At 42.4% G+C, this 25,405-nt stretch overlaps 1 protein-coding gene across 1 annotated transcript in view; it reads right to left on the bottom strand.

The window, feature by feature from the left end:
* Positions 1–25,405, bottom strand: part of LOC137324433 (serine/threonine-protein kinase D3) — a 296,452-nt gene that overhangs the window by 147,232 nt on the left and 123,815 nt on the right. The window contains exon 3 of the mRNA XM_067988706.1: positions 8,585–8,723. Within this exon, the coding sequence (XP_067844807.1) occupies positions 8,585–8,723 (139 nt within the window). The remainder of the gene's footprint in view (positions 1–8,584; positions 8,724–25,405) is intronic.

Below are 25,405 nucleotides of genomic sequence, written 5' to 3' on the forward strand. Positions count from 1 at the left end.
TATGGTCATGACACCTGTAGTTAGAGCACAGAATTGGGCAGAAGAGTCAGAGACTGCTGAATTGGGCTAAATTCAGATAGTTCGTTATACCTGATGGTCCAGGAACATAAGAACATAAGAACATAAGAAATTGGAGCAGGAGTAGGCCAATCGGCCCCTCGAGCCTGCTCCGCCATTCAATAAGATCATGGCTGATCTGATCCCAACCACAAATCTAAAGAACACAAGAAGTCGGAGCAGGACCCGGCCACATAGCCCCTGGGCCCTCTCCGCCACCCACAGGGCATTGACCGATCCGAACTCAGCTTCATGTCCAATTTCCTGCCCGCTCCCCATAACCCCTAATTCCCTTTACTTCTAGGAAACTGTCTATTTCTGTTTTAAATTTATCTAATGATGTAGCTTCCACAGCTTCCTGGGGCAGCAAATTCCACAGACCTACCACCCTCTGAGTGAAGAAGTTTCTCCTCATCTCAGTTTTGAAAGAGCAGCCCCTTATTCTAAGATTATGCCCCCTAGTTCTAGTTTCACCCATCTTTGGGAACATCCTTACTGCATCCACCCGATCAAGACCCTTCACAATCTTATATGTTTCAATAAGATCGCCTCTCATTCTTCTGAACTCCAATGAGTAGAGACCCAATCTACTCAACCTCTCCTCATATGTCCGCCCCCTCATCCCCGGGATTAACCGAGTGAACCTTCTTTGTATTGCCTCGAGAGCAAGTATGTCTTTTCTTAAGTATGGAGACCAAAACTGTATGCAGTATTCCAGGTGCGGTCTCACCAATACCTTATATAACTGCAGCAATACCTCCTTGTTTTTATATTCTATCCCCCTAGCAATAAAAGCCAACATTCCGTTGGCTTTCTTGATCACCTGCTGCACCTGCATACCAACTTTTTGATTTTCTTGCACTAGGACCCCCAGATCCCTTTGTACTGCAGTACTTTCCAGTCTCTCGCCATTAAGAAAATAACTTGCTCTCTGATTTTTCCTGCCAAAGTGCATAACCTCACATTTTCCAATATTATATTGCATCTGCCAAATCTCCGCCCACTCACCCAGCCTGTCTATATCCCCTTGCAGGTTTTTTATGTCCTCCTCACTCTCTACTTTCCCTCCCATCTTTTGGAAATGGACGTTACAATAACAGAGGGAGATAGCGGGACATCTACTAATGTCCGGGGTAACTGAAGTTTGTATTGAATAAATTCACCCCTCTCCTTGTCCTGCCCATGGAAAATGCAGTTAGATCATTTTTGTTAGTACAGAACACAATGTGGAATGTTTAGGGAGATCAAAACCACAATGCTTTGCACAGGATCATCACACAACTACAGTAATATTGCTGAGATTGAATAATTTTACTTTGCAGTAACACAGCAAAACATCAAAAATATGAATGAAAGTAGACAGAAGTTAACTAGAAATGCTACTCAACAATTAAATCAAACTGTTTTGGTGAGGGATTGTATCACTGATATGGTACCATCTGTGGTGGGTCAGGCACTCATGATATACTCAGCCTAATGTTTAGGCATTCAAGGAAATTTTTTGCCCTTATAGAATTGTTGATGCAGTTCCCTTCTACAATGGATAGTTGTTCAAAGCACAATGTAGCATTGCAGGAAGAAAAAAGGTATTTCGACATTATATATGGGTTCATTTATAACCACTATCTTTGAAAACATTATGAAGATTGTTCAAACTCAATAAAAATTACCCTCTAGTGAATATATGATCAACTCGTTCATTAACAGAGTAATTCTTCCCAAAGACCCATCAGAAGACTTTCCTTACAGATCACTTGTACAATGGAGCTTCAATTAAGAACATCTTTATTTCTACACTAGAATCATTGAATGGTTACAGCACGGAAGGAGGCCATTCGGACCGTCGAGTCCGTGCCAGCTTTCTGCAAGAGCATTGCTGCAGGAGTTCCTCAGGGCAGTGTCCTAGGCCCAACCATCTTCAGCTGCTTCATCAATGACCTTCCCTCCATCATAAGGTCAGAAATGGGGATGTTCGCTGATGACTGCACAGTGTTCAGTTCCATTCGCAACCCCTCAGATAATGAAGCAGTCCGAGCCTGCATGCAGCAAGACCTGGACAACATCCAGGCTTGGGCTCATAAGTGGCAAGTAACATTCGCGCCAGATAAGTGCCAGGCAATGACCATCTCCAACAAGAGAGAGTCCAACCACCTCCCCTTGACATTCAACGGCATTACCATCGCCGAATCCCCCACCATCAACATCCTGGGGGTCACCATTGACCAGAAACTTAACTGGACCAGCCATATAAATACTGTGGCTACGAGAGCAGGTCAGAGGCTGGGTATTCTGCGGCGAGTGACTCACCTCCTGACTCCCCAAAGCCTTTCCACCATCTACAAGGCACAAGTCAGGAGTGTGATGGAATACTCTCCACTTGCCTGGATGAGTGCAGCTCCAACAACACTCAAGAAGCTCGACACCATCCAAGATAAAGCAGCCCGCTTGATTGGCACCCCATCCACCACCCTAAACATTCACTCCCTTCACCACCGGCGCACTGTGGCTGCAGTGTGTACCATCCACAGGATGCACTGCAGCAACTTGCCAAGGCTTCTTCGACAGCACCTCCCAAACCCGCGACCTCTACCACCTAGAAGGACAAGGGCAGCAGGCGCATGGGAACAACACCACCTGCACGTTCCCCTCCAAGTCACACACCATCCCGACTTGGAAATATATCGCCGTTCCTTCATTGTCGCTGGGTCAAAATCCTGGAACTCCCTTCCTAACAGCACTGTGGGAGAACCGTCACCACACGGACTGCAGCGGTTCAAGAAGGCGGCTCACCACCACCTTCTCGAGGGCAATTAGGGATGAGCAATAAATGCCGGCCTTGCCAACGACGCCCACATCCCGTGAACGAATAAAAAAAAAAAAAAAATCCAGCTAGTCCCACTTCCCCGCTCTATCCCCATAACCTTGCAATTTTTTTCCCTTCAAGTACTTATCCAATTCCCTTTTGAAAGCCACATTTGAATCTGCCTTCACCATACCCTCAGGCAGTGCATTCCAGATCACAACCACTCGCTGTGTAAAAAAGTTTTTTCTCTTGTCACCTTTGGTTCTTTTGCCAATCACCTTAAATCTATGCCCTCTGGTTCTTGACCCCTTCGCCAATGGGAACAGCTTCTCTCTATCTACTCTGCCTGGACCCTTCAGGATTTTGAATACCTCTATCAAATCTCCTCTCAACCTTCTCTGCTTCAAAGAGAACAACCCCAGCTTCTCCCGTCTATGCATATAACTAAAGTCCCACATCCCTGGAATCATTCTAGTACATCTCTTCTGCACCCTCTCGAAGGCCTATACATCTTTCCTAAAGTGTGGTGCCCAGAACTGGACACAATACTCCAGTTGTGGCCGAACCAATGTTTTATAAAGGTTCAATATAACCTCCTTGCTTTTGTACTCTATGCCTTTATTTATAAAGGCCCAGTCTGCCGTATGCTTTTTTAACCACTTTCTCAACCTGCCCTGCCACCTTCCAAGATTTGTGCACATATACCCCCAGATCTCTATGTTCCTGCATCTGTTTTAGAATTGTACCCTTTAGTTTATACTGCCTCTCCTTGTGCTTCCTACCAAAATGTATCAATTCCCACTTTTCTGCAATGAATTTCATCTGCCATGTGTCCGCCCATTCCACCAGCCTGTCCATGTCCTCTTGAAGTCTATCACTATCCTCCTCACTGTTCACTACCCTTCCAAGTTTTGTGTCATTTGGAAATTGTGTCCTGTACACCCAAGTCCAAGTCATTTATATATATCAAAAAAAGCAATGTTCCTCGTGCCAGCCCCTGGGGAACACCACTGTATACCTCCCTCCAGTCTGAAAAACTTTGTTCACCACTACTCTCTGTTTCCCGTCACTTAGCCAATTTTATAGCCTAACTGCCACTGCTCCTTTTATTCCAAGGGCTTCAACTTTGACGACAAGCCTATTATGCAGCACTTTATCAAACACTTTTTAGAAGTCCGCATAGACAACATCAACCGCATTGCCCTCGCTGACCCTCTCTGTTACCTCATCAAAAACCTCTATCAAGTTAGTTAAACACGATTTGTCTTTAACAAATCCATTCTGGCTTTCCTTTATTAATCCACACTGTCCAAGTGACTGTTAATTTTGTCTTGGATTATTGATTCTAAAAGTTTCCCCACTACCAAGGTTAAACTGACTGGCCTGTAGTTGCTGCGTTTATACTTACACCCTTTTTTTTTGAACAAGGGTATAACATTTGTAATTTTCCAGTCCACCCCCATATCTAAGGATGATTGGAAGATTGGCCAGTATCCCCGTAATTTCCACCCTTGCTTCCCTTAGCAAACTAGGATGCCTCCCATCCAGACTGACTTATCTACACTAAGTACAGCTAACCTTTCTAGTACACTATCTGCCATTAAATATAAAACTGATAACTGAGACTAGGGGCTCGATTTTAGGAGCGGGTTTCCGGCGGGTTCCCAGCGGGGTGGCCCCGAAAATCCCGATCTCCGGTCACGTGACCGGATCGCGACGAAATCCCGGCCACTTCCGGGTACCGCGCTGACGTGCGGGGCTGTGCGCGCAAGCCCCGCTGGTGGGAATCCCGCAGGCAATTAAAGCCAGCGGGGTTCCACTTGAGAGTACTTAACTTGCTCGTTGTGGTCAGTTAATGAGCTGAAGCAGCTGTCAAAAGAGGAAGTGTGGGATTTTAGGTTCAAGGCAGTGAGTTTCCCACACTGGGGGAAACAGTCTCCCTCCAACCAGGCGTGTTGCAGCCAGCAGCCTGTGGCAGGTGCCAAGGTGCGCTCCACGGGGGAGAGCCCTCACCCACGCAGGAGGCCACCGCGTCACATAGGGAAAACCCTGCCCTCCACCACCCCCCGCCAAGCCAGAGGACAGACCGACACGAAACCGCAGCCCCAGTCCGAGGAACCACCCACCTACCCTGCACAACCCCTCAGACCAACACTTGCCAGTTGGGTGGTGTGTGGACACCCTCGGAGGACGAAGAGCATGACCAGCACCAGCAGCCTCGCAGTCCACGCCGTCCGCCGCAGAGACGTGGATCCCCCCAACACGGTGTTGTTGCACGCCCACCTGCACAGCAGGAGGGAGGGCTACCGCAGAGAGAGACGCGTCGCAGAGGGCACTACCCTCGCCACAGGGTCCACAGACCGAGGCGCAGCTCCCCGGACCTCTCCGAGCAGCAGTGCACAGGGAGACGCAGATTCGCTCGACATGTAGTCGTGGAGATCTGCAGCCTCTTTCATGCCGAGCTGCTCCTGGCTGGCCCCAGCACCAACTGCTTACCTGTCGCTGGCAAAGTCACCACTGCCCTCCACACCTTCTCCTCCGCATCCTTCCAGGGTGCAGCCGGCTACACCGCCGATGTCTCTCAGTCGTCTGCGCGGACGAGCCCTGCAAATACACCTGCACCTACTCTGCAGTAACACGATGGGTGGCATCAGTGGTGGGTCCTCATAGTGATACCCAGGAGCGGGCATTATTGGACACAACGGACAGGATTCGCGGAGACATGGCAGTGGTGGTGTCAATATAATGTGTGCTGTTTGTTGCTCTGAAATTCAATATGGGTAACACCCATGACAAACCCTCAGACACCCTTGTGCACCCCCTTCATGCTGACGAGACGTTTGCCTTACGCTGCCTACTGCACATATGTGATGCATGCCCTGTGGCTGCAGCACAGGTGGTGGCAGGTTGAGTGAGGCTGGCCGTGAGGGAGATGCACGAGAGGGTGAGTATGGGATGGAGCCATGAGATTGTATGAGGATTGGGTTGCTTGTTAGTGGCAGGATGAGTACTGGCGAGGTGAGTAGGTGGAGGTAAGATGAGGATGGGGTGTGAGTGGGTATGAAGGGTGATGTGACAGAATAGTGTTGGCGGTGCCGAAGGAGATTTGGGGTGGGGGCAGTGTTGTGGCAGACGGACTGTAGGGGAAAGACTTCGTGTTCTCACTGTGGCGGACCTACTGCGGTCATTGCAGCGCCTCCTGCACTGTATGCAGGTGGGCCATATGTTGGTGGCGCAGGTGACCCCCTCTGCCACCTCGAGCCAGGCCTTCTTGGTGGCAGAGGCAGGCCGCTTCCTCCCGCCCGCCGGGGGGAAGATCTGTGTCCTCCCCCTCCTCCTCACCCCATCTGATGATAGCTGGGGTGAGGCATCATTAAACTGGGAGCAGCCTTCCCCCTGGGCTGCTCCATGCTGCAATTTGTCCCATTGGTTGCAGCATCTGTCAGTGGAGGACTGCCCCTTTAACTAGAGAGCCTCCAGCTGACAGATCGTACTGCGCATGCGCAGCCCGACCGACGCGCAGGCCAGCGCCGTGGACCCCGGAGGAGCAGGTAATTGATTCCTATTAGTGTGTTGCCTGCTACGATCGCGTGGGCAACCCACTAATTTCGCCGTCCGCGTTTTCGACGCTCCCGGAGGACCACCCGCTGGGAACCCGCAGGCCTGCTAAATTCGAGCCCTAGATCTTTGCCAAGACAAAACTGTGTTGAAAAGACCGTGGTATCTTAAGTTGATTGGAGATATGAGCTTAGGCAGATTCCATTAGTAAATATTAACACTGTGCATCAATTATATATTCTGGTAAGTTAATGAGTTGCAACCACACAAAAACACCTTTTTTGTTTTTAAAAAGGGATGGGCGGCACCATATTAGGGTGCTTTCTGGCAGGCTTTTAGTCTTGAACAGCCTGCCCCAAAAGCCTGCTGTAGAACCACAATGTTAGCCACTCAACCCATCTGCACTGCATCTAATACTGTACACCCGTTGTAAAAAGCAGTTTAGTTCCCTCTGCCCCACCCCACCCCCTCAGTATTTGATAAACACAGAGATAAATGTAATAAATCTGTAGCTCTAAACACATTTGAAGGTGTGAAGTCTTTCATGTTAATAATCACATGATAGAACCATCGTCTGCATGCAAACATAGGAAAGTGCATCAGAGCTTATCTTGGCAACTCCCCCCTTTTAAAGTGAAAGAAATCATGAGTATATTAAGATGCCTGTTACACACTCCTGTAGCCACTATGTGTGACTTGTCAGCCAGTAAGCATTAGTTAGTTAAGTTGGGGGTCAACATCCTTGAGAGGACTCAGCTGTAACACGTTACTGTATTAGGTGGGAAAAAGCACACATAACAGCCATCCTCTTTCCTCCCTCCTTCTCCTCCCTAAGAGTGTTACTAGTTTTAAATGATTACTTAGAACACTGGAAAAACATTGGTCCTTCACATCTGAGCTTCTACCCCCGAGGTCTATTTCATAGCTCTACCTGACATCCGGTCAAAAGAAAGTAATTTTTCAACTCAAATACACTTGACTGGTACTTGGCTAGACTGCACTGGTAGCTAATTTCAGTAAGGAAAGCAGTGAAAGCAATACCGGCATATGGTCCAAATTCTCACTCAGACAAAGCAAGATGTATTCACATGAACAAATAGCTACAGTTTGGCAAGGAGGGGGATAAAAACAAGGATTCATAAAGGCACAGGAAAGTGGAAAAAAAGGCTATTGCACTTAACTTTCTTAAAACAATCTACAGCAAAAGTACTTTAAGCTATTAATAGCATTAATAACCAAATGTAGACAGGGAAGTTTGATTAAAATGCATACATAATAGATCTCTACAGGGACATTTACTGTCTACACGTTAGAAACTGCAATTATGAATGATTGGAAAGTGTGCTGTGAGTTTTTATGTGCTATGTGCATTTTGAAGAGACACTGTTTTCACAAAGTTCTGTTCCTGCAAACTTTTTTTTTCAACACATGCCTTGATTGCTGAAATCCAGCTGAAGTACATCAGCCACTTGCGTGCAATATTGCTGTAGTGAGAAGGGCACATAGCTCCTCTTCCTCTCCAATAAAGAGGGTTGCCAAAACAGTGTTCCTTTAAGCCAACATGATTTTTTTTTTAATATCTCAATTGTAAACACTAGTCGTGAGCTTCAAGTACTCGTTATGTGCCTTTACAATTACTTCTGCATTCATTCCAGAAATGGTTTAATCTGGACACTACTGGAACAGCCATTATTGTTAAAATCAGTCATGAGAGAGGCAAGCTAAGACAATCCAATCTAACTACTCAACAGGGCATACAATTAACAAAAAATAATTTTAAAAATGGCAACTGTCTTTTAAAATAAAAAGTGCAGCATAAATCAACTTGGTTTACATTGATGAATCACAAGCATAATTGCACATCCTCAGTTACTCCTACAGTTATGTGATTACTTATTACAGCACCAAAGCCCATCATAAAAAGACCCACTTTTATTAAATTCGAAGAAAGAGTATAACAATAGCCAGAATATAAGTGGCTCCTTAGAGTAGAGGTCCCCTTAAGGTAGAACCCTGCTTCATCCAAATAATTAGTGACAATAATAATTTTAACTTCCTGTACAAATGCCAGGTTGCTCAAATCTTGTGCGCAATTAAAAGAATATGGCAACTTGAAGCCTAACTTTCATCTCTATGGTGAATGATCAAGTTAGCGTGACTACCTACCAGAAAGAACAACCTCAATCAAGTCTCCTTCGTGAATTTCTTCCGCTGATATCAGCCTCTGTAGGATGTTCTCAGAATTGAGGTCATGGCGAAAGAGTAAGATCTTGTCATACATTCCAAAAAAGCCACATTCTGGGAACTAAAATAAAAACAGATTAGAAATTAATGGATGCCAAGTTCTACTAATCTAATAAACAATTTCTCATGGCTCAATGTTTAAATGACAGAAGTTTTCTCCAAAAAAATCCAAACCTGATGAACCTGGTTTTTGCTGCTCTCAACAAACTTTCAAAGACTGTTTTCTTCACATAAAAATTTTACGGTGCAAAATAGTTACATTTATACATACATCAGTGCACACCTGGTAATAAATCACTATATATTAATAAACTATTTCATGAAAGTGCAAAGAGACAAACATTGAGCTTTTAGAAAGTAGTTTTTTTTTTAAAAAGGTATGTGTGTTTTTCACTCAATTACCATAAAATTACAATCCAGTCCTTCGTGATCATAGGCCCACATGTAAAACTGTCTCTAATTTTGCACCAACTGACAATCTCACTCAGAGACCACAGGATGATTTGTGCAGCAAGTAAATAAAAATTCCACTAATGCAGTAAGGGGTGCTCTTCTGACAATGTGGCTGAGATACAATGGGGGAAAGAAAATTGTAAACACATCCAAAAAGAACAAGTTTATGATTTTGCTACACATAGTTGCTATAAAAATTCCTCTCCCTTTATTTTGGAGAGCTTTACCCTGCGAAAGGTAAAGAGCCAAATCCTGGTTACAGAAACCAAGAACGTTTCACGATTTGATGCCCATGCTTTTGATAAGGTGCCATGTGAGACCAGTCATGAAAATTAAGGCACATGATATTAAAGAAAATGTACCTGCACAGATAGAAGATAGACCTGGAGGACAGGAAGTAAAGGGTAGAGGTTAATAAATGTTTTTCAGATTGACGGAATGTGGATAGTGGTGTGCCCCAGGTATCTGTGCTCAGGCCTCTTTTGTTTCCCATTTTATATAAATAATTTGGACAGAAGGAGTGATCTCAAAGTTTGTTAATACATTAGGGGGCATGGCAAACTGTGCAGAAGACTGCAGAAGGGCACAGACAGTTAGCAGAGTAGGCAGAGAGGGGTCAGATGCAGTTCCATGCACTGAAATGTGAAGTAGTGCATTTTCAGAGGAAAATAGTGAAAAGGAAGGATACCCAAACTTGAGAGTGTGCAGGAACAGAGGGATGTAGGTAGCAGTTTGTAGATTTTTGAAGGTGAGACTGCAGGTTGAAAGAGCAATAAAGAGATAAGTGAGGTTTGGAGTATTCTTCAATCCCATATTGTGTATGAAAGCAAGTAATGTTGGTTAGGCCACAGTTGGAGTATTGTGTCTGATTCCGGGTACCCAATTATAGGAAGCATACTTGATGGGGTGAGAGGAGGGAAGAGAGAAATATCTGGGGGGAGAGGCAAAAGAAAAAGAAGTGGAGGAAAGGAAAGCCTGAGAGTGACTCCTGTGGGGGGGGGGGGGGGGGGTGATGGAGAGGCATGGGGGGAAAGAAGCAGCAGGGTTAGAAAGTCCAAGGGAGGCGCTAGAGTTAAGGTGGGGGAGCCCAAGAACGGGGTAGGAATCCAAACGTTACTTATTTTTCAAAAATCTACCAAAGCGCAACGTAATGACAAAAGTTCACAATCAACCAGAGGACATCATATTTACTGTAATTTTCCAGGGAATCACGCCCCGAACACCTTTAGAAACGCACCAGTAACGCAGGGAGGGGCAGCATTTCAAAGGAGAACATACAATTCGAAATGTGCTGCTTTCAGTGCTGACTATGGCTCAAATCCTCTACATACTACTATGCAATCTTTTCTAAAAAAAAGAAATTGACTAGAACATCTTTCCGCCAGTAACATATTGGGCCAGATTTTGCTGTGAGCAACGAATGAATGGCTTGCACTTATCCATAGACTTTCTATGGGGTTTTGCACGGCAAGTTGCTGTCAGCCAAACAGGGCACCTGGGACCTGTATGAAGAGGGCAAGCAGCTGTGTATCTCCTTAACCAATCAGATTGAAGAATCATTAATGAGCAGCAGAGTCTAAACCAGGAAGTGCAAGTTAGAATAGTGAATTCAATGTCAAATCAGGTACAGTAAGCAAAATAAAGAGAGGGAAAGAAAGATTGGATTAAGAGAGATAAAAGCGGCAGAAAGAAAAAGTAAAGTGTTACTTAATTTTTTTTAAATCGCCAGCAATAATTAAAGGCTCAAGGAATGAGACTCCACACTTGTAAATGCTAATTTTCAGTGCCAGAGGGGTTGTTTGGCAGTAATTAAGGCTTACCACGCCATTAAAAGGGTACTTAGACTGGAATGGACAAGCCCTAACTTTATTTGGCAAATTTAGTCGGTATGTATGAGGTAAGTACAGGAGTTTCACGCCGTTCAGTACATTTGAATGGTGAGTCAGACAGTGAGATGCCATTCTCGCACAGCTCAGCGAGTATTTCGGACAGCAACTTCCAGATTTTCACGTTTAACTGTGCATGTGTACTTGCCGGAAGTTGCTGTCCAATTTGCGCACAAATAACTACTGGGTGAAAGAAATTTTAAGAAAAATAATGAATCCCCAAACGGAAAAGAGTAGTTTTCAATTAAATTGAGAAGAAATTCTTTCCTTTTCTGATTTTCAAAAAATGTAATGTCCATGTTTACAGTAGAATCCAAAATGCTGGAAAAGGCAAAAGACATCAAATAAAATACCAAAAACAAAATTGAAGTTGGGGGGGGGGGGGGGGGGGGGTGGGAAGGTGGAAGCAGGGAAAAGTGTAACTAAAAAACGCTCCTTGAAAATAAACCTTGATCTCGCACCAAAGTTTCAAGTAGTTTTATTTTTCCACCAATACAAGGAAAGGAACGTTATGTTAAAGCCTGCATTCCACTGCACTTTCATTCACTGACTTCTACTCAGGGCCACTTGGGAGTCGTCAGCTTTTCGAGGGCTGTGCAGCTTTTTTAAGCAGGTGGTCAGCTTTTGCTAGTTTCTAGGTTGTTGTGTGTATAGCTGCCGATGTAGATCAGTGTGGCCTTAACAAGTACTGCTGGCTCTGCACATGCAGGCAGGGCAGCACACTTTGAAAATCACTGCAATCTCACCAAACCTACCGTTGATCTGTGATGTTGCTGAACCTTAAGATTTGAAGGACCACTGAGACTTCTGAAGCACATGTCAAATCAATTCCCTGGGCAGTCCAACTATACCTAGTCCAATAACTATAACGAACACCCCTATTGGCATCCCAAATTCCAAGTCTTGATTGACATTTGAGACAGTACTCCCCAGTGGGCAAGTTCTTAAGCAGACTAACTCTATAGAGGGCTTTGTAGTAGCAAGCAGTCACATCTTGGACTGCCTGCTAATGCACGCTGACGCTGAAATTGGTCAAGCTAGCTGCTACTTTGAAAATCAGTACAGCCAGAGGGGCAAATAATGCAGAGAATAAAGAATTCAAATACTAAGAAACAGAAGGTTCCACGGCACTATTCAAAGAGGAGCAAGGGAATTCTCCTGATGTCCTGGCCAACATTTATCTGAAAACCTAATCAAAAGCAGATTATCTGGTCATTCAACTCAACACTGTTTGTGAGACCTTGCTATATGCAAATTGGCTGCTGAATTTGCCTACATAACAGTAGTAATTTATTGGTTGTAGAGCACTTTGGGACAGCCTGAGGACATGAAAAGTGCTATATAAACACAAGTTTTTCTTTATAAATCTTGATATGCTAAATGTCACGTATCATTTACTGACACAGTAACAAGCATTTATATAGCACATTTATCATAGTAAACATTCCAAGGTACGTCAAAGAAGAGACACCAATATTGACCAACACCACCAATACCACAATTAGGGGAGGTGACAAAAGGAAGGGTTAACTAGAGATTGAAGGGACTTCTGAACTTGGGGCAGGCGACAGAGGGATTTAGGGACAGAGTTCCAGTTTGTAGTACAAGATGGCAGAAAGCTCTTTCACTGATGGTGAGGTGGGAAATGTACACAAAGCCTGAGTTGGAAGATCAGAGGTTTGGGCTAGGATGTAGAGCTGGAGGAGATTACAAAGGGTGGGATGAGGCCATAGCGATATTTGTAAATGAGGATTAAGATTTAAAATTCCATATGTTGGGGGTGGAACTCATTGAGGACAGGGATGAGAGGTGAGCAAGAATTATGATATAGGATGCAGACACTGGAGTTTATATAGGGTGAAGCTCAGGAGGTTGGAGGAGTGTTGGAGAAGTTGAGCTTGGAGGTGAAGGCAGCAAAAATAAGGGGTTCAGTGGCGAGTGGGAGTTAGCTACGGGTAGAGACAAGCAATGTTGGAGAGGTGGAAATAGGCATTCTTGATGTTGGTTGGAATAGAGTGTTGAAGCTTAGCTCAGGGTCTGGATCAAACAGGACATCACGACTGTGCACTGTCCTGCTGGGTTCAACCTCCACAAGCAACTAGGAGAAGAGCTGGAATTGAGGGCTAGAGTGTGGAGTTTTTGGCAGGATCCAAAAAGGATGGCTGCAACCTTGCCAATGTTAAGTTGGAGAATGTTCTGTTTCATCCACAACTAGATGTTGAATGAACAGTCAGGGTGGTAGTGGGAGGGGAGGAAAAAAGAGGTAGAACTGGACGTCATCAGCTTACATATGGGAGCTGATCCCATGCCTATGGAGGGGCAGTGCATAGCCGAGGAATAAGAGAGAGCCAAGAGTGAAATCTTGATAAGTTAGCATGTTACCCATTTCTCTGCCTGCTTACATGTAGAATATTATTTGTACAGCAAATCCAGACCCTGAGCTAAGATTGCCCACTTCCCAATAAGGCTCTCCAGAATACCATTATTCTGATTGAAGTCTCAATATTTTCAGACTTCACTCATTAATAGAGAATCCAAATGAAACTCCTCTTTCTAATGTACTTGTTTAGATTGCTGCCTCTTCTTGCACTTCTATTTCTGCCGAAGATGCTGCGGACGGAGTGTGACAAAATCAAATCAACTACCATCAGCAACCCATTAAATTATACTTATTTCATACTCAATTAGTTTTACTACTGTACCATACTGATTCTACATTTGCCAAACGGCTATTGCTATTCGATGGAAGGATTTTGTTGTAGCATTAAATTTAATGGCAACAGCACACGGTGCTCAGTTCCAGCCCCTGACGAGAGACTGTACGTAGCATACTGTAAACTTGCTACTTCTTCACTGCTGATGTTTAAATTGCATGTGGAAAAAATTAGAATACCTTAACCCTTTGGGGATTGCAGTGGCACTGCTGCACCACATCCAAAAATACAAGCTCTGAATTGATTGCTTTCATAGAGCACATTATAAATCAAGATAGTTTCCATGTGCTCCACAGTTTGTTCTTCTTGTGATTTGTTTTTTGAGAAATATAAATAAGAACTGAAAAATATTTTTCATTTCAAAATCAAACTGTAGCACCCTTACCAGGCCAAAACGAATCCCAGATGCCATGGTAATGCTGGATACAAATTTAGAGAGACTATGAAGCTAACCTTTGTTGGGAAAACACATCCTCCAGACATCTACAGGAGAAGAGTCCAAACTGCAGATTTCTCAACAACTTAACCTTGATCATTCGCCATAATGAAAAGGATCGGCCACAATGGATAACTGAAACTACAGATAATCAGGAGTCCCCAGATATGTACTGAAGTCTTGTCTCCTTTATGTTCGTCATCCACAATGAAATCAGTACCATACAGATAAGAACCTGAGGCCCAGAGATTTTGTCTCACAGTGGGGGAAGGGAGGGTGTTACTGTATTTTAAACTGAGTTTCCTTTTTCAGAAATGGTGGCAATACTGAATCCTGACTTGACAGAGCTAAAGAAGTCAAATGGGTATCTCCTTTCCTCAGATCATCACAGCTGAAGACTACCTGAACAGAACTGCAGACTCCTTTCCAACATCAGCACTGCAAGGTGGACCTTTCGTTTCAAAATCATAAATTGATATATGTAACTCAGTCAGTTAAATTATGCTGGCACCGACTCCCACTAGTCTCCCAAAACGGAGCCCCGGCTTCTGCAGGTGTTCAACCCAAAGGTTTGACTTCATTGGCCTCCTGCGCTGAAGCCCCAATTCCTATTGTTCTCCTGACTCCAGTAGAAATTCCCATGGTTAATTCCTCCAGTTAAATGTTGGCAACTCTGGATTCCAACTCCCAGGCCTGAAACATTTACCTTTTCCTAACTCCTGTGAAAATCCTTGTGGATGAATGAGAAAGGGAAAAATGGCAGAATGGATAATCAACAGACAGACTGCATGCTATACCTGGTCCTCCCTTTATACAAATCCATTTCTACACGATCAGAGAAAAACTGATAAACATCCTGCTAGTTAAGAAAATTTTTTAAAAACCATCAAGAAGCCCAAGTTTTTCAGGATATGACAAGCACGAATACAAAGTCACTTCCTACTCTGCAGGAGTGCAAGGGCTTCCCTGCTTATCACTGCAAAATAGGATTACACAAACAATTCTGACCTTATTAGGGTCAAATCATCTGCAGTTGTTGCCATAGCAGCTTTCCAAACAATGTCCCTTTAAAAACAATCATCTACAATACAGTCTGCTACAGGAAGACCCGCATCACATATCTCGGTGTGTTGTCAAGACAGATGTGGTGTATACGTGCGACATGAATTTCACGTCCCCAAAACAGTTCATGATTTCTTGAAAAGGAGATGAAGTCTACTCAGTATCTCGCTTTAATTGCCGATTAATGTACGCCAATCTGTTACTTTGATTTTTTTTTAAATGGGTGGGGTGATTTCCCTGGCCCACACCCCATCAAAAAAAAATGGACTGATGTACATCAGGCATTTTAAGTTTCAAAAAGTGTGATGAAGTCACGACAATCAGAATTAGTTGCACCTAATGTGGAAATTACTGGAATCTATCAGGGACAGAATGACTGAGCTTTTGAACAAGTATGAGCTGATCAAAGAGAATTGTGAAGGGTGGGTCATATCTGACTAATCCAGTTGAATTTTTGTGAGAAGGTCACCAACAACAGTAACTTGCATTTACATAGCGCCTTTAACTTAGTAAAATGTCCCAAGTCACTTCACAAGAGCGGAATCAGACAAAGATTGACACGGAGCCAAAGAAGGAGCCATGGATGGATGGGTGACTCAAATCCCCAAGGTTTTGAGGAGCATCTTAAAAGGAAGAAATGGTGATGGAGAGGCAGAGGGGTTTAGGAAGGGAATTCCAGTGCTTAGGGCCTAGACGGCTGAAGGCATGGCCAGCGCTGGTGGTGCGAAGGAAGTGGAGGTGTACAAGAGGCCTGTGTTGGAGGAATGGAGAGTTCTTGGAGGATTGTAGGCCTGGAGGAGGTTATGCAGAAAAGGAGGAGTGAGACCATGGAGGGATTTGCACAAGAGGGGGTGAGTTTTAAAAATCAGGGTGTTGGTGGATCAGGACCAATGTAGGTCAGAGAGCACAGTGGCGATGGGTGAGTGGGACTAGTAGTAGGTTACGGTAGGGGCAGCAGAGTTTTGGATGAGCTCAAATTTATGGGAGGGTGGAAGATAGGAGACCAGCCACGAGAGTATTAGAATAATCGAGTTTGCAGGTAACAAAAGCATAGATGAGGGTTTCAGTAGCAGCTGGGCTGAGGCAGTGGTGGAGAAGGGCGATGTTAGAGATGCAAGTAGGCAGTCTTTGTCTTGGAGAGGATAATCGATCGGTAGCTCAGCCCCCGCCTCAAATAGGATAGCGAGGTTGCGAACAGTCTGGTTTAGCCTGAGACAGTAGCCAAGGAGGGGGATGAAATCGGTGGTGAGGGAACGGTGTTTGTGGCGGGGGCCGAAGACAATGGCTTTGGTCTTCCCGATGCTTAATTGGAGGAAATTGCGGCTCATCCAGGACTCGATATCGGACAAGCAGTCTGACAAGGTGGACGGGGTGTGTCTATGGATGCTGTCTATTTGGACTTCCAGAAGGCACTTGATACAGTTCAGCACAAGAGATTATTAGCAAAAGTGAGAGTGCGTGGAATTGGAGCTAACCTTGTGACATGGATTGATAATTGCTTGTAAGGTAGGAGACAGAGAGAAAGGATAAAGGGAATGTACTCTGAATGATGGAATGTTTCTATGGTTTTCTCCAGGGATCTGTATTGGGGCCTCAGCTTTTCACCATTATATATCAATAACTTGGATGAAGGAATAGGGAGTTGTATATCCAAGTTTGCAGATGACACTAAATTAGGAGGTACAGTAAATTGTGCAGATAGGAACAGGAAGTTACAAAAGGACACAGACCGACTAAATGAGTGGGCAAAACTGTGGAAGATGGAGTGGGGAAGTGGAAGGTAATCCAGTTTGGATCCAAGAAATACAAATTAGAATATTTTCTTAATGGTAAGAGATTAGAAACTGTGGAGTTGTGAGTGTCCAAGTATACAAAATCACAAAAGCTAGTGCACAGGTACAAAAGGTAATCAAAAAAGCTAATGGAACGTTGCCCTTTATCTCAAGGGGACTGGAATGCAAAGGGGAGAATGTTATGCTTCAATTGTACAGAGCCATAGTCAGACCCCATCTGGAGTACTGCGTTCCGTTTTGGACACCGCACCTTAGGAAGGATATATTGCCCTTCGAGGGGCTACAGCGCAGCTTCACCAGAATGATACCCGGGTTCAAAGGATTAAAATAAGAGACACGTTGCTTAAACTTGTCATGTTCTCAAGTTTAGAAGATTATGGGGTGATCTAATTGAGGTGTTAAAAATGATATAAGATACAGGAAACTATTTCCTCTGGTGGGGAATCCAGAACAAGGGGTGACAATCTCAAAATTAGAGCTAGGCCATTCAGGGATGAAGTCAGGAAGCACTTTTTCACACAAAGGTGGTGGAAATTTGAGGGGGAATTCTCTCCCCTGAAAGGCTGTGGATGCTGGGACGATTGAAATTTTCAAGACTGAGATCAACAGATTTTTTTTTATTAGGTAAGGTGTCGCGGGATATGGTTCAAAGGCAAGCAAATGGAGTTGAGGTGCCGATCAGCTATGCTCTAATTGGATGGTGGAACACGCTCAAGGGGCTACTCCTGTTCCTCCATCCTGCTGATCCCAGAATTATAAATACACACAGTTAAGTACATATTTGCTCAACTTTGATCTTTGCTTCAAGTCAAAGCTTTTATCAACACACAGGTCATATTTTTCAACTCAGAAAAGGTTTCTTCCTCCTAGGGAATTTTTTTCCTGCCTGTAACATTCCCCAGCTGAACTACCAGATTCTTTCAGCAAATAGCTGTTAAGAGAGCACGAACAGTCCAATGACTCACCTAACACTTTTCCCTTCTTGTAGGGGAGCAAGCAACTGGACCATGCTTTGCAACCACACATGATGGGCACTGCCAAAACAACACACTAACACTCGATGGCACAGCAAACTGGAAACCCACTGTGCTACACCACGGGAAATTTTATTTTAGTAAGGCATAATGCTGCACTTATTTGTTGTGGCAAATGCCTACTTTTACTCTACTATTTAGGCCATTATTTTGTATAATTGTATCCCTTGAATCCAAAATAGCTCTGCTTTGGTATTTTGTGGAAGAATCTGCATTTCAGGAATGAAAATAGATGCAACAAAAACAAAATAGTTGTCACTGGAGTGCAGAAATGCATCCTATGTTTATTGACAAGGTCTGCTTTAGAGACAAAGAAAAGACTGAATTTTCTCCCCTTGTGGACAACTTTTTTTTTGGGAGGCGGTGGAGTTGTCTGGCTTGATGAGTTTATTATTTTTCCTTTCTTTTTGTGTCTCCTTGGGCTAGACTCCACCACTGACTGTGTGGGCTGGTAGAAAATTTTCTTTAGGGCATCTTCCAATGTAGTTCTGACACAGGATACTAGAAGGTACGCAAGCTTCTATTGCCAATGTTTCTTCCCCCCTCTTGGGAGTGAAGCAGCTGGTCTCTGCTCTGCATCCTCTCAGGATCACATACTCGATATGTGGAAGCTTGGAGCCTGAAACCCACATCCCACTATTCCCTAAACAGCACAATTCTTCCACTAACACCCTTCAGAAGCATAGAAGGTATAGTCAAATCATGTGGGGAAAATAAAACACAGCTTGAAAAATCTTTTAATCAGCATTTTGTCCTGCACATATAATTATAATACAATATACTGGTGTAAGAGTCTTTAAAATTATCTAATCAATGTGCACTTTCTAAAATGGTTTGACATAAGGGATTATGTAGATAGTTACTTACTGCCTCTAAGTCATAATCCATTAGAGACCCATTTTGCCGAGTCACTGTGCTAACCCATGTGAAATACATATTTTGGAAACACACAAAGCTGCATCTATTTTTGCAGCAAATGACAGATTTTACTGCTTAGTGGCCATTTGCAGCACGTGTCACGAATTGTGTCATAAACTGCAAAAGTAATTGATTTTGATCCAAACTGCACATCAGTATTTTAATGAAGAGTCAACAACTAATATTGAGGTGTTTACTGATCTTCAAAAGTCAAAATCTTTTCCCGAAAACAATAATGCATATAAATTACAGAAAGTTACAACATTTTTTTAAAAAATTTGTTCATGGGATGTGGGCGTCGCTGGCAACGCCAGCATTTATTGCCCATCCCTAATTGCCCGAGAGAAAGTGGTGAGCCGCCTTCTTGAACCGCTGCAGTCCATGTGTTAGGTAGGGAGTTCCAGGATTTTGACCCAGAGACGATGAAGGAACGGCGAACACTTGTAACGTGCATTCCTATCATGCAACTTTCCCAACTCAATCATGCAAAACGAAAAGATTTACAGCAATCTACCACCTAAACTTACAACTGTGTATAACAAACAATATTCTGAATCTTGACATTCAAGCATGCATTCTTTTTGGATGCGTAGAAAACTTCACTCACCAACTAAAATAGGAAATTTGAGTCACCGGTGTGGAAAGAATTAATTACTGTTTGCTGAAGAATAGTATTGAATCCAGTTCAGCTACTGGAAAGTCAGATTTTGGATTACAATGTTTTTAAACCAAGTATGCAGTCAATTTTCAGATGAGTGACCAGGAAATTTTGGTACTGAATCAATAACCAAAGTTACAGAAATTTCAAATTGTGCTGTATGTGAACCCAAATCTCACTACTTTTCTGTTTGAATCAATCTTTCAGTTGGTAATGCTCAATCAGCCAACTCCTGGTAGGATAGTGAGCACAGATTGATATTGACAAGTAGATTAGGTAATAGTGATGGAAGTAGTAAATAGCACAATCACACAACAGCGATAAATAGTGAGTGATTAAACATGATTATGGGATGATAGTAGATAGGGCAAAAAAAAAGCAATAAAGAGGGAGATATAAAATATTTCCCAATGTATCATACAAACTAGCAAGAAGCTGCAAAATGCATCAAGTCTTTAAACAGACCTTGTCATTTTCAATCGGTGACACTAACCATTCGTTACCTGTGGGATATGTTTCTCCTTGTCTATACAAATATCAGGGTGCTCTGTACATTGCTACCTCATTGAATAGTTTTTAGGAGCCACGCATTTTGCATATTGCAGTGGGGTCTGTAAAACAATGAAGATCTCGGAATGAGCACAGAATGAAACAATTAAAGAGAAAATGTGCATCATTTCACCACAAGGCAAACATACAATGGCAATGTTGATTACCATCATTTACCATTAACTCAGTTCCATAAAATAGATGTTAATAGATGGACGAAAACTGTAGGAAAGTGCTTGTAGATTATGATGGTGCATTCATAAAAACATGCATTTAAGAGTCCATTTCATTAAGAAACCATCGGACAGCAACATTTTCAATTAATCATAATTCCATAGTTTAAATTTGCTAATTTTTCCACTACATGAAAATTAATTCGTGGCAAAGTGATAATTTTTAGGAAATAGGCCACTAGGATAGGAAATAAAAATGTCACATTAGTGTCAATAGCAGAAGGCTGAAGCCATACTGTGCATCCAACCTGGGAGCAAATTATGCCAACACATTGTAGAAAAGTGATATTGGGAAGTCCTCGATTGAGAAGACTAATTGTTTGACCTGGTCGCATCTGTATCAATGTTTAGTCTTTGGGATTTTGATTATCTGAAGAAAGTTGTTGTTTCCAGTTTTTAGGCCAGGCAAAACCTAATATTCTGCAAGTCGCTCCCACTTCCAAAATGAACAATGGAAACCAGAAGGAAGAACAAATTAAGAAAAGTATTTTAAAAAGCTAATTTTAAAAGGGGAAATGGAAACAGATTACGGTACAAAAATATTAAATTAAAATGAAATAAATAAAAGTTGGAGAGTAATGGGGATAAAGGGGGAGTCAGTGTGAACAGCAGAGTTTAAAAAAATTACGGGACAGTTTTTTTGAAAAAGGACAGGATTATAAAACCAGTAAAGTTACTCCTTTGACATTTGAGTAACTTTATTACTGTAATATTAGTGATTGTTTCAATGCTATCTTGCGTGAACTAAAAAGATTTAAACATTAACATTATACCATGGAGATTGGGATTTCCCTGGATCTGCTGCTAGTCTAAGGGTTTTAAACCTGGTACCTCAAAAACATCATACATCTCTGATCTTCAATTCATAAAAAACTGTTTTTTCCCCTTAAAAAAGGATTGCTGTTATTATTTATTTAAAAACAGTTAACATCTGTATAAACAACTTTACAACCAAAAACTAATTGAATTATTCCCCAGTCCATGTGTTGTTGTTCAAACATATGTAGAGAACAAGTAAACACACAGTCAAATAGGTTAGCTGCTTTCATTACAGCATTGAAAGCTGATGTACTAGAATATATTAATGTATGCAAATATATGGTGTCCAAGGGTTGGGTTGTATTAAAGGTTTGACAGCAATTTGTTTCTAACAGATCCTCACATATAGCACATGGAGCACAGTGAGAGTGAATATTTAGTCCTTCAAGGACATGGGACTCTGGTTTAGAGCCTCGGTAATCAAGATTTATTGGCTATTCGTGCTGCCAATACCATGTTGCCTACTAAAATGTCACTAAGAAGAATTTCTCAAATACTGATTAGAAAACTACTTCAAAACCTGCAGGTTGTTAACACCGGTTTGAAGTCCATGAAATCTGCTCACGCGACTTAGCTAGCCTCCTTTTGCATCAACATGGCTGAAATAGGAAACTCTGGGTAGGTGTTGTGAAAAGAATTGTGCAAATCAAGTAACTCAAGTCCCACTATTCCATGGCATGCCACTTTTACATGTTATGCCATTGTAGTTCCCTAAATCTATCAAAGAAAGCTATTTTTCAAGATTACAGTACCGATTTGAAAACTGGAAAATTCTGGATCTCCATTAATCAAATTGCACACTATGCTCTGAAGCTAGAATCAGTTGTTCTGTTCTATTTTTATTATTGTGATTCATGAGTTTTATGTTATAACCTGTTACTTCAATGTGTCTAATGGATGAATAATGACCTTTCTTTGAAAGTGACCGAATCATCATTTCAACCCAGAGATGCATTGCTCCCTTGGAATACACTCTAAAAATGTTATTATGGGCAATTGTATAGAAACTTGATGCTTTTCTTCAAACTGTTTTTTAAAAATTGGCAGGACTGCAATATCGGTGACCATGTGATCTGATTTTGCACCATGTGATTTGGCAAATAGAAAACCTATTTTTCTCATTATAGATTTAAAAACCATCTGTCAATCATTTTGATTGTCGGGTTTTTCTTATAAGACCATAAGAGATGGGAGCAGTAGGCGGCCATTTGGCCCTTCGAGCCTGCTCCGCCATTCAATGAGATCATGGCTGATCTGATTTTTACCTCAACTCCACTTTCCTGCCCTTTCCCCATATCCTTTGACTCCCTTGCTGATCAAAAATTTGTCTAGCTGTATTCAATGACTCAGCCTCCACAGCTTTTTGGGATAAAGAATTCCAAAGATTCACAGCCCTCTGGAAGAAATTCCTCCTCATTTCCATCTTAAACGAGCGACCTCTTATTCTTAGACTATGCCCCCTAGTTTTAGATTCCCCCACGAGGGGTAACATCCTCTCAGCATCTATCCTATCGAGTCCCCTCAGAATCTTATATGTTTCAATAAGATCTCCTCTCATTCTTCTAAACTCCAATGAGTATAGACCCAACTTGTTCAATCTTTCCTCATAAGACAACCCTTCTATACCCGGAATCAACCTAGTGAACCTTCTCTGAACTGCCTCCAATGCAAGGAGGTCCTTCCTTAAATAAGGACACCAGAACTGTACGCCGTATACCACGTGTGGTCTCACCAGCACCATGTACAGTTGTAGCATGACTTTCCTGCTTTTATACTCCATCCCCCTAGAAATAAAGGCCAATATTCCATTTGCCTTCCGGATTACCTGTATGTTGACTTTTTGTGTTTCATGTACGAGGACACCCAGATCTCTCTGTACCGCAGCATTTTGTAGTATTTCTCCATTCAAATAATATTTTGCTTTTTTATTTTTCCTCCCAAAGTGGATGACTTCACATTTTCCCACATTATATTCCATCTGCCAATTTTTTGCCCATTCACTTAACCTGTCAATATCCTTTTGCAGACACTTTGTGCCCTCCTCACAACTTGCTTTTCCACCTATCTTTGTCTCATCAGCAAATTTGGCCACAAGACAGTCTGTTCCTTCATCCAAGTCATTGATATATATTGTAAATAGTTGAGGCCCCAGAACTGATTTTTCTTCTCATAGAATCCCAAAGAATGGTCACATTGTGCATTACAGGTAAGGGAACAATCTAGTTTAGTACCAAACATAGCTCAGTGAGCCCATATATAGCTCAACTTGATAAAAATAAACAAAGTCCAGAGTAAGAAACAATCATTCAGCCCATCACACCTTCTCCAGGAATCCATTTAGGATTATTCTATGAGTCAATCTCCTGTGGCATTCTCACAAGAGTTAAGATCAAGTGTAGTCCTCAGATATACTGGGATTAGAGAGTAGAGGATAATTGGACTTGGCATTCAGATGTAATTTAGTCACCATATATTGTCCTTATTTTTACATTTCCATTATAAATTCCTATATCTGCATTTATAATGGAAACTGCCTTTGTAAACTTGTTACACTGTAATTACACCTTCCCACCAGTGATGATGCTGCAGTGCCTCCACTGGCTGGAAGGTGTAATTACAGCATGACAGTAGGTAATTTCTATTACAAATGTGGACATAGGAATTTATAATGGGCAGGTTGATACCAAGTGCGCACAGGCAGAATATTTTTAATATATCAGCTGATCTCCCATGATGTTGTACACAGTAGTTGGACAATATGGTCCCTCTCTTACTTGTCGCTACTGTCTTTGTGTTGCAGTTTCTCTCACCCACTCCCCTCTAGTTCTTCACCCTCAATCAATTTTCCTCCTACCCTACCCTCCTCTCTATTTCCCTCAAAGATCCTTTGTTTTCTTCCATAATTAAATTTTTAAGAGGAAATCAAATTAGAGTGAGTAAAGAAACTACTGCCTTTCTCCCTGTGTCTTTGTGTCTCTCTATTACAAATTAGAATCTGTCTCACAGGAGTAAGCCATTAGTACTGACCTCTTGAAAATGTCAACACAGGTGAGATGCTAGCTTCAAAATTCAACCGTTTTTTTCAACGTCATGAAAGACACAAACATTTTCCCTCTCTGACGCCAGTATCTCTCTCTCACTGTCCGAAGGCTACAACAGGTCTACAATTAGGACATTTTTTACACACACATTTTTTAAAAAACACTTTAAATTTTACCTCAGTAAAGCTTTAGAAATTTGAACCATTATTGTAATTAGTTTGTCTCCCCTAAGAGGGGTGCTTTTTTCTCCATTTGCATGCATAGTAGTCTAGTCTTTCTAGGGCAGAATACACTCTTCTTCCTCCTCTCTCCCCCCCCCCCCCCCCCCACCATAGAATACCTTAAAGTCCAATACATTGGGAAAAATAAACAATTGCAATTACAATAATGGTTCAAATTAAATTTGAATGGTACTGATGCACCCTGGTAAATTAGGTACACTGCACATGCTCAGACTGCACAATCCAAATTCAGCTCACAGCATCACTGCTTTGGGCAAAAATATTAACTCCAAGTCCAGGCATTTGGGAAAGGCCAAGGCCTTCAAGTAAAAACTTTAATGAAGACATTAAATGTCACGACAGACAATTCAAATTACTTTACTGTGAATTATGTAATTATTTATTTTGGTTAAACCCTTTGGAAATAAAGCAAAATAGATGAAAAAAAACAAACATTCAGAAAGCATTTTGAGAGAATTATGGGAACCCAGTGGCCAGATTGCACAACCCAGTGGGCAGTTTACAAAGAGTGCAGCATTTACATAGGTGTTTTCCATCAGACATAGAAATTTATAAAGGAAAAGCAGACACAAAAAGTGTGACAAAATTATGACATCAAGAAATCCAGTGACACATCAGATAGTGCATATGGACACAGGATTAATATATATATTGACAGACTCTGTATATATGCATATACATTCCCTTGTTGACCCCCCACCACCCCACCCCCAAGGCATACCAAAAGGTGTATCCTAATTGGAGTGAATAGTAGTCAACATGCTAATTCAAGTTATCAGTCGACTATACTGAAATTCAGAGGTGTCTAAATTGTTAATACCAGTTTGTCTCCCCTAAGAGGGGTGCTTTTTTCTCCATTTGCATGCATAGTAGCCTAGTCTTTCTAGGGCAGAATACACTCTTCT

This window comes from Heptranchias perlo, chromosome 8 (assembly GCF_035084215.1).
Source record: "Heptranchias perlo isolate sHepPer1 chromosome 8, sHepPer1.hap1, whole genome shotgun sequence".
NCBI lineage: Eukaryota > Metazoa > Chordata > Chondrichthyes > Hexanchiformes > Hexanchidae > Heptranchias > Heptranchias perlo.